Source organism: Anoplopoma fimbria, chromosome 19 (genome assembly GCF_027596085.1).
Source record: "Anoplopoma fimbria isolate UVic2021 breed Golden Eagle Sablefish chromosome 19, Afim_UVic_2022, whole genome shotgun sequence".
NCBI classification, from domain to species: domain Eukaryota; kingdom Metazoa; phylum Chordata; class Actinopteri; order Perciformes; family Anoplopomatidae; genus Anoplopoma; species Anoplopoma fimbria.
In genome coordinates this window covers 19880576-19894206 of record NC_072467.1, presented here as the reverse complement: position 1 = coordinate 19894206, position 13631 = coordinate 19880576, and the positions used below count along the sequence as shown (strand labels likewise).

At 36.6% G+C, this 13631-nt stretch overlaps 3 protein-coding genes across 3 annotated transcripts; all 3 read right to left on the bottom strand.

The window, feature by feature from the left end:
- Positions 1–750: 750 nt before the first annotated feature.
- bpgm (2,3-bisphosphoglycerate mutase) lies at positions 751–3946 on the bottom strand. Its single transcript, XM_054620137.1, has 3 exons — positions 3866–3946; positions 2834–3456; positions 751–2414 (listed from the first exon to the last, which is right to left on the bottom strand). Exons 2-3 carry the CDS (start codon positions 3432–3434, stop codon positions 2239–2241), a joined length of 777 nt encoding a protein of 258 aa, XP_054476112.1. The 5' UTR covers positions 3435–3456; positions 3866–3946; the 3' UTR covers positions 751–2238.
- Positions 3947–5414: 1468 nt separating this feature from the next.
- Positions 5415–8742, bottom strand: LOC129108159 (troponin I, slow skeletal muscle-like). Its single transcript, XM_054619845.1, has 7 exons — positions 8668–8742; positions 7650–7837; positions 7421–7465; positions 7163–7294; positions 6304–6393; positions 6018–6191; positions 5415–5501 (listed from the first exon to the last, which is right to left on the bottom strand). The coding sequence occupies exons 2-7, from the start codon at positions 7683–7685 to the stop codon at positions 5415–5417; spliced, it is 564 nt and encodes a 187-aa protein (XP_054475820.1). The 5' UTR covers positions 7686–7837; positions 8668–8742.
- Positions 8743–9583: 841 nt separating this feature from the next.
- Positions 9584–11688, bottom strand: LOC129108885 (troponin I, slow skeletal muscle-like). The gene is given in 5 exon segments (XM_054620809.1): positions 9584–9673; positions 9780–9953; positions 11001–11090; positions 11205–11336; positions 11632–11688. Coding segments are annotated over 5 exon segments (543 nt in total).
- Between the last annotated feature and the right edge of the window lie 1943 nt (positions 11689–13631).

Genomic DNA, 13631 nt, shown 5'->3' with positions numbered 1-13631 from the left:
TGTGTCTGTGTGACACAGTCTAACTATAGGGATGTATCGAAATTTCAATTTTAATGATTCCTTTAGTTTATACACATTATTATTTCTGAGATTATGTTACCCTTGGTAATATAAATCTGATGTAAATTGTCTGAGAAAATTTCTTTTTCGGTTTCTTTTCTATATGAATTCTCACTAAATTGTTGTATATAATGCATAAGAGTTTTCTGATAATTGATGATGAACATATTTTATATAATTCTTAAAGCATTAATGAACAAGATGAAGTATATATATATACAGTATATACTGTTATATCTACCCGGATACATGGTATCATAACAGGGTAACAGAATAACGTTGAGGATCATGTCCATTTAAGAACATTTCCATCCAATTAGAGGGCTTCTTCCTGGCTCAGCCCCAGTGGTTTGGCCAAATTACAGAAATGTTTGAGAAATGAGGAGCCACTCCTCTGTGGTAGCCAAACAGACTCAGTTGTTTATTGTTTCCAGTGGGCTCAAGGCGACCAGAATCCAAATTGCTGGCATATCTGTACTTCCCAAACAGAATTGTTGTTTGCTTTCTAATTTGTTCAGTTGCACCATAACACAATTTATAACTAACTTTATGTCAGTGTGACATCCGACACGCCTTCCTGTTGTGAAATGATCAAGTGTCAGATAAATTGAAGCTTGAAATTGCCACAAAACAATGAAATAAAAAAGTATGTTTTAGGAAAAGTTTTAACTTTTATTTCATCATGCAGGCTCTCGTATGGGAAGGTGTGAACAGCAGGGAAGACATTAAATAATCCAGGAGATTACAAATATATCAGTGCTTTTTTAGTAGCTATAAATGCATCATCTTAATCTCTTCTCCCCTGTTGACCTAACAAACCAGTGTACAAAATAGACACAAATGAACATTCTGTACATCAACAAACAAGAGACACAATACAGCAGACAGTTAAGTAGCCGATGCCACACAGTAGTAACAAAAGATTCCAAGTACGATAGTGCTGGTATAAGACCATAATGTGCAGACCCACGAAAATGGTTTGTAACATTTCCCCACGTTATTAACATTACAAAAGCAAAATAAAAATTGCACATGTATGAATTTAGTAATGGTATTTACCGTTCACAGTGCATTAAATTAGGGAGGTGATTCATTAAAAAAAAAAAAAAAAAAAGGTCCTTAAAAGTGCAAAGCATTAACCAGTTATCACCAAATTGTCACAGTGTTTTCAAGTTAATGTGCTGTTTAAACCTTATGGTAAAACAACTCCAGCAGTAATGCTTACTCTTACTGAGTAGGCTATTTAATATTATGAATAACTGTAACAGCAGGGGATCTCAATGTCCGTGTTAAAGGACCCCTCAGTGAGACTTGATGCAGCTTCCAGTCTTTGATCTTTTATTTCTTCTTCTCATGTTTTTCTTTGTTTCCTGTGATTCAGAGCTTCTGATCATTTTCATAATCCATTGCGTGACTTTCTATGTTGATTGTTGATTTGTTATTTGGTTTGTTATTTGGTCGACAATGGTTTTGCTTATTTACAGCTTTTTTTGGGGCTCACTCTTACCCCGTACTTGGAATGAACACCCAGGCAATCAATTTCTAAGAGGTAAGATTTGTTAATGGAGTCTTTTATTCTCAAATAAAATCACCACAAGAGCCGTTTGATGCTCCTTAAAATAACCTTTTTTTAAAAAGTAGCTGAATTTGAGCGTTACGTTAATGCTGAAGGCACATGTTTAAATGAAAGGGAATATTCCTTAAGCTCATCAATGTAACAGAAAAGTTATCTTTTAGAAAGGAGTGTTTTTCTCCTCTTCTTTCTCAATATGATATATTTCAAGATTTTTCAATCAATAGGTAAATAAATAAATATCCAATTTAGGGTAACCATACAGGCATAAGTGGGAACGGTTAGCTTAAAAACCAGTGTTTACACATAATACAACTCAACACAGCGTTGAAACATTTACAGTACAGTAGTTCCACCTGCTTCCTCCTGACCTATGACACACTTTCTGTTTCCAGGTCAGGCCACTAGTACACATACAGCAACTTCACACCTTTCCTTCAAATCTTATTAACAATGTGCTGTTGTTATTTTAAGATGTCATATATTATTATTATTATTATAAGTATTTGACTCTTTTCAAGAACTTTCAGTACCTGTACCTAATAAAAGTGCGCACAGGCAACCAGAACAGGACTATGTTAAGTCTTACAGCCGGTTAAGTGCGTTCAAGTTGACGGTTTGGCTTTTCCCTGGTCCTCCACCTTTTTAATTGCCGCCTGAATCTTCACCTGGTCTCCCAAGAGCTCTCGAGGTTTCACGGGCTTGAGGTTTTCATCCAGCTCAAGCATCACAGGTATCCCTGTAGGTAAAGTCACACTGGCAATATCCTTGTCCGATATACCTGTTGATTTAAGGACAGTAATATTAGGATTACAGTTGACAAATGTGCCACAACCAGGCTTGATAACAAAAGAAAGTATGCTGTAATGAAAGCTTGTTCATAAATGCTTTATAATATTAAGTAATAGTGCATATGTGTTATGTTAAGTCCTGTGGCACAAGGAGCCTCCAAAGCTTACGAGTGTGGTGAAAGGTCAGCGTGGACTTAATAGCCATAGCCGAATGTAATATAAACTCATTGGCCTTTTTACGCAAGTTCAACTTTCCATTTGTGGAACTGAAACCTGTCCTTCCACATTCAATGACTGACGACTAGAAACAGCAGCCTGTTCAACAGCAGACTGAATGCATTTACTGCACAAACACAAAAGCTGAGAGAGAGCACTGTTTATAATAGCTTGGCTCAGTTGGGTAACATACCTTCCAGGTGTTTCAGCAGAGCTCTGCAGCTGTTTCCATGAGCAGAAATGAGCACAGTCCTGCCTTTCTTTATCTCTGGCACCACAGTGCTGTCCCAGTATGGCAGCAGCCTGTCCAACACCTCCTTCAGGCTCTCCGCTCGGGGAAGGTTCTCCTTTGGCACGTCACAAGTGGTGTATCTGCGGTCATTGTAGATTTCCAGGAAGTAAGGGTGCGATTCATCAATCAGAGGTGGTGTGATATCGTAGCTCCTTCTCCACAGCTTCACCTTTTCCTCTCCATGCTTCAGAGCCATCTCGGCCCGGTTCAGGCCAATCAGAGCACCATAGTGGCGCTCGTTCAGTCTCCAGGCCTTGACCACGGGGACCCACTCCTGACCCATGGCCTCCAGCACCAGCCATGCTGTCTGGATGGAGCGGCTCAGTATGGAGGTGAATACCAAGTCGAACTTGTAGCCCTGCTCCTTCAGGAGTCTCCCACAGTCCTGGGCCTCCTTCACCCCATCCTCGCTCAGCTTCTGGTCGACCCAGCTGCAGAAACGGTTCTCTTTGTTCCAGGCCCCCTCCCCATGCCTCAGCAGAAAGAGTCTGTACTTGGACATCCGAAGCACCAACAGCAGGAACCTGCACACAGAAATGAAAAACAAAATAGTTGTGCAATTAGTGAAACACCAGGGGAATTGTATTAATATATATTACACCATTCAGTTCTCACTTAGTCACACATCAGTGTATCTGATATGAGATCAGCAGCAGGGCCAGCTTTAAAGGAGTGACAAGCTAAAGGCAGATAGATATGCAGCAGTTAGATAGCTCTGTTCTTGGAGAATATAAATATAGTAAACAGAATAATTATCCCAATATTGCATTGGATGGTGCTGCAGCCTGTCTGCAAGCCTGATAGGATGTTATGTAGAGTATACAGTTTATATTATGGCTGGTAAAGACAAAAACAACGTTTTACAAATAACAGAACCTAAGGTATGAGGAAAATTCATCATATATTCAGAATATAGTGAGCATGCCGCCTTACCGTGCGTGGGTTTGAAATTGTGCCTTAAAGTAGCTGGAACGGTCGTAAATGTTCGGCCATGTACAGCAGTTGTTCCTTGAAAGTCGGTGATTGACAATCCAGCCCTCCAATCAGAGTGGCGGATATCACAAGTGGGCGGTGCCGTTTGTTGAATGTTATGCCCATATTCGGAGTGCTAGTAACGCGTAGGCGAGTTCACCGTAGAGGGAGAGGAGAGGGGCGTGGCCGTCAGCCAATCGCTGCCTCTCAAAACAGTCCATTGGTGTTTAGTTGAATGGGCTTTGTGGTTAAGAGAATTTATGGTGTTTGTGAGAGAAAGACTGCAGTTTAAGACAACTGTGTTCACAGGCAAAGGGAAAGAAAGTGTAACTTGTCTTTATTACCCGCCTGTTGATGTAAAAACTACATTTTTATTGTTAAAACTTGGCCCCAATACATTTAATTGCTGCATCATTTTACAAACACTGACTGGCCTGTGTCAGGTAAAGCACATATTGATTCAACACTAACCTTAATAAGTCAAGTCTCCCCACCAAAAGTAAAAGGATCAGCGTTACCTTGTTGGAAATAGCTTCAAGTGCGTTCCTGTCATGTTTTTTTATTTTTTATTTCACATTATTCTATATATATAGTGATATAGACTTCTACATTTTCAGTTTCAATTGATATTTGTTAATGGATTTTTGATTATCAATATAAAATACCTGACAAATGAGAAGTTCTCCATCAGATTTATGCTTAAATCATAAAACATGCAATATTGTTATAAAACAGTCCCAATATTTTATTTGCAACTATTGTCCACAATATTCTAATACACAGGAGACGTTAAATGGAGCGCTACCACAATAAAAACTTTATGTCAGAATCTCTGATTATCAGACGATAATGTGATTCATAGAAGACTTAAGGGAATTCCAGTTTAGGACACAGAGGAGGATTTTTCAATGTAATTTACATTTAATTATTCGATACACAATTTATAACACTGCTCCTTCTCATCATAATGTCTAAGTTCAATGCCACATTCATTTTCAAGGATGCTCACCTTATTTAATTCAACAGTTGAACCCTGACATAAGTTGCCCCTTGAATGTGAATCCACTTTTTTTATTTGTATTGCTCAGAAACACATGTTTACCAAGACAAAACTGCATTTTCTGATACTCTTGCCTGTTTATTACTGTTTATGTCAGGCAGATGTCAGAAAGCAAGCCATTAACATTACTACATGTGACCTGAACAGCCAAAAGTGGAGTTGTGTTCATAAATTCATATGGATGCTAAAACTACAAAGGCAATATAGTGCTCCTATACATAAGTTTTTCATAATACATCATACATTATGTAAAAAACTATATGTATTGAATTAATTATGGTAAAGTTAAACTCTTTTTTTACTATTGTCATTACCACCAACCCGAAAATCTACTTGTTAACTTGGTCTTTGTGTGATTCGCTGTCATCATAGAGTAAACAACATGTTTCACTGGTTACACCTTTTTTAGAGCAGCAAATATGTTTACAAAGAAATCCACCACCACAAAATCTACTGCCCGGCGTCAAACAGCTTCTTCCTGCCCTCCATACCAGACATGGCGTCCACGTTCTTACGCCAGTCAGTCACTTCCTCTTTCTGCGGAGTGAAAAGATGATGGTTTTGAATACACCACAAGTACGCATTCAATGTTGGGCAATATACTTCCTTGTTAATATGAAAAGAAGAATGAATTTCTTTCACTGAACATGCCTCAGATTCTGTGCAACTACATTCTTACGTCCTCCACATTTTTTCTATACAATTAAAACCCTTCTCAAGTTGTATCAGTTTACTTTTTACCGCAGAAGGTTCAGAAATTTGTTGTTTTTTGTCAAATGTGTGGTTCCCAAAGTTAAGATGAAACCTGCAACCTTGATTGCAAACAAAGTGTAATGATAAAAAGGTATTCTGTTTAACTAAAACTTCCAAATGGACCCTACCAATGGACTGTTTACTGTTACTTATTTTATATGTTTTTTATTGTTTCTGGGGGCTTGTGTGTTTAATGTACACAGGACAATTTGGAAAGCAGCATTTAATGAGAGAACTATCCTCAGTGATTGAAGTGACATCACATCATGTTATGTTTGAGTTAAAGCCAGCATCCTTTACCTTTTCCTCCTCTTTCTTCACCGTCTTCAGGTTGGCCTTGAAGTCCACAGACTCTTTGATCTTAGCGCCAAACAGAGCTCCCAACATGGCGTCAGCAGACACCCTCACCCTCTTCAAAGCCGGTCTCTTCATCTTGCCCTTCAACTCATAGATCTTCTGAGACAGGTCTGTTATCTATTCCCAACACAAACAACAAGAGCATTACCATAAAACGTTCTGAATCTGAATAAATATTGTTTACATAAAAGGTCAGAGATCAAACTAGTTATTCACAAATACTGCTTACCTCCCTGGTGTTTTTCGTCACTTTAGAATCTATGTCATAACGCTCTTCATCAACCACATCAATTTTCTGGTGCAGCTCTTTGCAAATATTCTGTGGACACAGACACCTTTCATTTATTTGACTCGTTTAAATACCAATTGCCGGAATTGGGTTGAATGTAACTGGTTTTGATAAATACTGACATAGATAGGAACAATGCACAGAGACGGTGCAACATAGAATACCACTTTTCATAACTCTCTTCTCAAGTACACCATACTTTGCTAAACAAACAACAAGATGGCCGAAACTTTTAATAAAGCATGGTATACTGGAGAAGAGTTGTGCGGTGTGTTTTAATATTGATGGACTTGCATTGAAGCTCACACTGGTCTGTATCTCAGTGTGTTCGTTCTCAAAGTAAGCACATTGTTTAATATAAAACATAATACCATTTATATAAATACATGCAGCAGTTGTTGTAGGATTTGTACAATGTGCAGATCAAGGACCTTGCTGTTGATAGTTTCTATTAAAACTGCTGACATTAAGGTCTGTGGTCTGTGGACTAACTGAGGTGTTCTTTGCAGGAGCCATTGCTATTGAGGTTTTCAAATGTAAATGTTGATGCTTTGAGCACAACTAACTAAATTACATTTTATGGTTGTATTTTGGTGGCAGCAGAAGTCTAAATGAATGACAGATATCTCAAAAACTCACAAACCAAAGGTTATTGCTTGCGGCTGGATACCATTAGGAGTAGGTGTGGAAAAGTAAAAAAAAAAAAAAGTAAGTGCTTGCACAGTTATGTGATTTAATAATGACTTAAATAAAAAATAAACTCCTCGTGTGGATTCATATGCTTCACTGAAAAATGTACCTGTAGATCCTGCAAAGACAGGCCTGACAGTTGGAGGTCGGGGACTCTCTCAGCGAGGATTCTCTCTCGTTCATCTTTTCGGGCTTGCTTTTCAATTTCAAACATCGTCATGGCTTTCTTTAGCAGTTTGGTCTGGTGCACATACATGAACAGAATGACACCTCAGCCAACCAGAACATTACAACATGGTTAAGAGACTCTTAAAAAATGTCTACAGCATTACTATCCAAGAATACCACGCAGTTACACTTTAAATACCTTCAAGAACAGTCTGCGAGACGCACTGATTTTTGGCTTTGGTTTCTGGAGAAGAAAAGATGCATGTCAGATTTCTGGCTAAACTATTAAAATATCCAACAGCACACAGTGAATTTCACATTGGTGGTTCTTCTGTTACTGTTTTGCACATTAATCATGGTATGATTCAAAAAACACAAAAAAGCAGGTTTTTTTGTCCCACAACTGATGCAATAATTTAATAACTCACCACATGTCTATCCAGGTAGGAAGTTGGTGTCCACATTTTAAAAAGAGAAAGAGAGAAGGTGCAATTTGTTACATTTTTTGAATGTCTGGTATTACGTAAGTTGGGGTGTGGTGAAAGTAAGCAAGACGTGGCTGCTTACCCTTCAGACATGGTTGCAGTTTTTTTACGTCTCCCCCTGTTCAATATATCTTAAACAGAAAGGAAAAAGACAATTATCTTTTCTTTTTTTTTGTACAGAAGAATACACATCCCTGTTAATTTACTGTGAAAAGAAAAAAGCAAAATGCATCACTTCTGATAGAGAAATCCTATAAACCACAGGGTGCAGTTCCATAGCGGAGGACACAAATATTGTTTGACATTGTCTAAAGGTCAAACCTACAACTTAAAAAATATTCTCTAAAACAAAACTTAAAAATACTTACAATTACCAGACAAGTAATCAATCAAGACCACAGAGGTCAGGATTCATGTTGTTTATTTTTAATTTAGTAAGCAAAAATGAATTCCAGATCAATATAGTGAAATGACACTACACAATTATAAACTATTTAAAAAGTTTGCAAAAAAATACATAATATTCTTTACTGTGTTATTACTTATTTACTTATTAATAGTAATTGTTTTGATCTTGTTTTTTTTACTATGTCTCTTCTTTGCACTATCCTTTCTGCTGCTGTAATCCTGCAAATTTCCCCTCTGCGGGACTAATAAAGGATTATTTTATTTTATCTTATCAAATCCACACAGATATGTGATGTTAATAGATGTGAAGAGTTTTCTTTTTAAAAGTAAGATATAGCTTTAATTTTATTATTCTAAATGACTGTAAGAAATTATAACAGACATAAACATAAATGCTTCTTTTAGAGTGAAAGAAAATCTGCCTTGCTTTCTGAATACAGATGAATTTGGAGTAGCGTCAGTTTTTTTTTAATCACAGCAAGAGTAACAAAAAGCCTTCCTTTGCTGTTTTATCCCTTAATGCTCTGTACTATTTCAAAATAAAGCTCCTTACCTTATACAGCATGTGACTAATACTCACAGGCTTCTTTTTCTGAGATGAGAAGCACAGAAACAGGGTAGATATATAGATTCCAGGGCTCATGTGAGTGGCTCACTAAAATAGACCATCTGTCCTCACCATTCTTGCACCGCGTCGCTCACATCGCACATGTATGAGGTGTGAAATCTTATTGGGTCTGTCAACCTGTGAAGCTTCCTTAGTCTCTTCCTCCTTTGAAGGAGCTTTCCTCCAACATAAGTGAAGTAAAATTGGATCCCACATAAAATGCAAAGTGATTTTTAGATCACACATTTAAGGAAAACAACAGCAGGATTGTTATATTTTTATTGAGACAACTTCGCTGGTTTCATGTTTGTATCAAGTACATAATCCAAATATGAAGATGACACACTTTTCACTGCAATAACCTTAACAAAGAGCAAAATCATGCTATTTAATTTTTAGCATTATATCTTGAATAGGCAATACATCTTGAATATCTGACGTTAGATGGTAATTTGTCACAGCAGAAACACAATAGCAGTTGTTAATTTACGAGGGACAAACAGTGTTTCTCAACAGTCACTATATTATACTGTCAATTCACTCCACAAGTGTCTGAGTTATGGTTTCAAAGTGTTATGCTGCCATCTAAAGGCTGCAGAGGAGACCTGCAAGCAGTCACTGCATCGCTAATATAAAGCAGGTAATGACAAAAAATGATGTATGTTGAAATCAGTGTACATCATTTAAAGACCACTTGAATTCTAGTCCCTCTTTAAATAAACAATATCTGTTGCTTTTCCTTTATCTCTGTAAGATTGTCCTAACTGCAAATTCATAAATTGATATAATATAGGTAAGACAGTAAGTAATGTTAACAATTTTTTTTAAGAAGATGATTTCTTAATCAAAAGAACATGTTTCTTTAGTTGCCGGAGGCGTCAAACAGCTTCTTCCTGCCCTCCATACCAGACATGGCCTCCACGTTCTTACGCCAATCGGTGACTTCCTCTTTCTGTTAGAAACATAACATATCACAGATAAATTAAAAAGATAATTTCAACCCAAAAATAGCCATGACCTGAAGGTTTCTGAGAGGCTAAAGCAAAAGCCAGGTTTACCTTCTCCTCTTCCTTCTTGACCGTTTTGAGGTTGGCCTTGAAGTCGATGGACTCCTTGTGTTTGGAGCCCAGCAGAACGCTCAGCATGGCCTCAGCTGAGATCTTCACTCTCTTCAGGGTCGGCTTCTTGAACTTACTCTGTATCTCAATGATCTTCAGGTTCATGTTTTCTATCTGGACGGATTCAATTGATAGAAAAGATTGTGCTGTTTAAGTCAAGTACACCATATTACCCCTCACTGGTTCACTTCTTCACATCTATATAGGTATTTATGAACACTGGGATTTATCAATGTGTCCACTTGTAATCAATGCATAATTGAGAACTGAAAGTTGACTATTAATCCTGATATTTGATTTAAAAAAATCTCAATATATGGTTAATTTTTCAGTAGCTTTTAACCAAATCTTGCAGTCTTTCTCAGCTGATAGGTTACCCGGATGTAGAGAGATGTGGTTCAAAAAGCTCCAGAAAAGAGCCAATAAGTGGACCTTGAGTCAAACTAATTCTATACTTAGTTAGATTTTGTTTGTACACTTTTGTTCAAGCAACCAAATCAAGTTAGAAGTTTTTAAAGGTTGGGCCAACCAGGGCAAAATCAGAGAAACTCAACAACTTTAATAAACAAAAAATATTATAATTAACCATATTTTAACAATTACTGGAAAATTTTGAACTTCTACATTTACAGATGTTTGATAATCTGTGGTTAGGAAGTACTAATTGCTCAATTTACAGATTAATAAAAAGCCAATTTTGCCTCAATTTACTATTGCTCTATCTCTAAAATAGAATATAAATGAGACTGCCTGGGGTTTTATATTTCATTATATCAGTGTTATAATTTTCAGTCCTTAATTTACTGTCGTGTTTAAAACAGTTGGATAATGTGACTCTTGACTTTCATATAAAATGTCATTGATAGCAATGGATCAAGTTTAGTGAAGTGCAGATTTAGGTCGAGGTTGTAAAACACAAAGGTGCACTTTTTTTGAGTTCCAGCATATATTTGGGGCACAGTTTGGTACTATTACAAAATCAAAGAGTGTATCAGGCTTTATCCAGATGATTCTGTTATGTCCTCATGCCGCCACATGGAGGCAGTGTTTGTTTCCTGTTATGACCCGTCTTTACAGTAAAGACATAGGATGCAGTAACGCCTAAAAAAAATGTTTCCACATGCATCACTTCCTCTTTCTATTCATTCTTCAGCAGCTCACCTCTTTTTCGTTTTTGGACACCTTGAGGCCGATATCATACCACTCCTCATCTACAACATCAATCTTGTGGTGCAAGTCTTTACAAAGATCCTGTGTAAAAAAAAAAAAAAAAAGTAGAAGACATCATCTTGTGGAATCAGAATGTTATAATAAAGAAAGAATATATTAGTGAGTGTACTGGATTATTTGGATAAAGTTAAATACCTGAAGGTCTTGCAAAGACAGACCAGACACATTAAGAGGAGGAACTCGTGCTGCCAGAGCATCTTCTCTCTCCTTAATTTTCTGCTCTGTCTCCTCCTGCAGCATCTGAGCAGCAACTGTCAAAAGTCTAATCTATAGAAAAAGGTGAAATAATAAAACAAACTTTATTGTGTTCTGTAGACAGCAAAAATTCCCATATATATGAGAATTTTCAATTAATTTACACGATAAAACTTAAGTGTGACACATCCTTAAAGAGTATTTATATGTATAGCACATAAGTACACTTATGTATTATGCATTTCTCAACACACATCACAACTATTTTTCTGCGGTTTATACAAAAGCATACAAAATGGTGCACTCTAACATTTAATTCTTCATAATAAATAAATTTAAAAAACATCGTAAATAAAGAAAAACTTACCTTCAACCCCAGCCTTCGAGAGGAGGAGATCTTTGATTTTTTCTATAATTCACACATAAAAAACATTGAATATTCTCCATTTATGCTATATATGAACCGCAAATTTGCATACATGCTCTTTTAAATTGCATCATTAGATAACCAGATGACTGAGAAAAGGCTTATTTCTATATGTTGTATAATAGATACTCACAGGTCTGTTGGAGCATTAGCAAGAGAGAGAAAGAGAGAGAGAAAAAAAAACATATAAACATGATTAAATATTTTATTTCAATACATACTTATACAGTTTGCTTTGAACTGTCAATGAACACTGTAAAATATACCAGAAGCGGTTATACTCACGGTTCAGCCATGACTGTCTTAAATTCCTGCACTAGAATTGGAAAAGAAAAAGATAAGTCTCTTTTCTGTGAAGTATTAATGCATTTAATTGCAAACACAGTGATTTGACCTTTTAACATTGTTCTATTGAGCTGGACGCTGAAGGTTGATGACCTTTTTAACTTCCTGGGTCAATGTATTTCACCCATTCCAAACATTCCTTGGCCCATTAAAGCTTAACAAAGTTATTTATTGTTAACTCAGTTGTTGCCCTTGTACAGTTTGGGACCAATTGGAAGATTTATTTTAACCAAACTGTCGTAATTCAAATTTAATTGCATTACATTTTATTTAGTTTATTCTGGTCAACATTTGTCGTGACAGTAAATATGTCAGTTGGAGTACAATACCAAATTTCTTAATTTTTTTCATCATTCAAATAAACTTTTACCAGAGTTAAATGTAATATTATAACAAATCTAAATATATATTAAAACTACATTGAATAATAGGTTAATTGCAGACTTTGGTCTGCTGTTTCACATTTACCCATTGTTACAGAATACATCTTTAAAGATGACTGTAACTATAAAAGCACTTGTTTCATAATCAAAGTTTTAAAGTGCTGGATCAGTGGTCGTGTTAAGTTACTCACAAGAGCCTCCGCATAGGTGACAAAAAAGTTGAAAGGCCAGATAATCCACAGGCATGCAAACTGACAATGTTAAATTTATTGTTAATCGTTATCACAATGATATCCAAATACAACAACAAAGTGAAAATTAGACACTCCTCTGAATAAGACACTTTACAGATTATAAATGAACTGTTAATGATTGTTTAGCATGCTGTGAAACTTGTCCTTTTCACTGAACTGAGCTCAACACCTCAACATGCCCACCACACCAAGTTTACTGTAATCCACAATAAAATCAACTCTGTACCTTATTGAAGCCGAAACAGCTCCTTGAGACTCCAAACTGAAGAAAAAGTGTGTGTGAGGGAGGCAGCAATACACTTTCTGAGAGAGAAAAATCTATCAGATTTATAGCACCAGTGCGTGTGTGAATGGCTCACTAAAATAGACTCCAGTGACATTTACTATTGCACATAGCATCCCCACAATATCTGACAGGAAAGGAGGTAATAAAACTTCATCTATGGGCCCAAACATTTGGCTATCCTGTGTAATTTTGACAACACCTGTTGGTGGAAGTGACAAGGAGAATTTAAAGAGACATTACCAACTGACGCACCGGTTGCATCCTGTGTCAGTGTCCCACATCTACCAGCTTGGTGGAGTTTGGATAAAGTTGTTAAAGAGTTACACAGAAGGAAGAAATCAACCTAGAGTGGCATTATTCTTTTGTTCCTCTCCTTTATTTATAGATCAAACAGCACAGTCAAAGTTTGAATCTGGCCCACGTAAAGATGTCCATCTAGAGGCATCTAATATTTTTTAATCCCCATATCACATATCTGCATCTCTAGTGGCCACATCAACTGAATGACATTGCTTTGTTCATGCAAACTTGCAAATTCAACAACAAAATAGAGATGATTAGTTTTATCTACTTGCATCAATTCGAATAGAGTTCTTTTTTTTAAACTTTCACAGCATCATCGTGAGAAGTAAGAAGTACTTTCATGTTCAGTACAGACCTGCCAATACATTA

Bases quoted from the DNA above. Each gene is read 5' to 3' on its own strand.
- bpgm (XM_054620137.1), bottom strand. From the start codon at position 3,434: ATGTCCAAGTACAGACTCTTTCTGCTGAGGCATGGGGAGGGGGCCTGG. The intron at 2,415-2,833 runs GTATGTTACCCA...TTAAATCAACAG, and splicing joins TCTGCTGAAACACCTGGAAG to GTATATCGGACAAGGATATT.
- LOC129108159 (XM_054619845.1), bottom strand. From the start codon at position 7,685: ATGTGGACACCAACTTCCTACCTGGATAGACATGTG. The intron at 7,295-7,420 runs GTATTTAAAGTG...TATGTGCACCAG, and splicing joins CTCGCAGACTGTTCTTGAAG to ACCAAACTGCTAAAGAAAGC. The intron at 6,192-6,303 runs GTAAGCAGTATT...TGTTGGGAATAG, and splicing joins TGACGAAAAACACCAGGGAG to ATAACAGACCTGTCTCAGAA.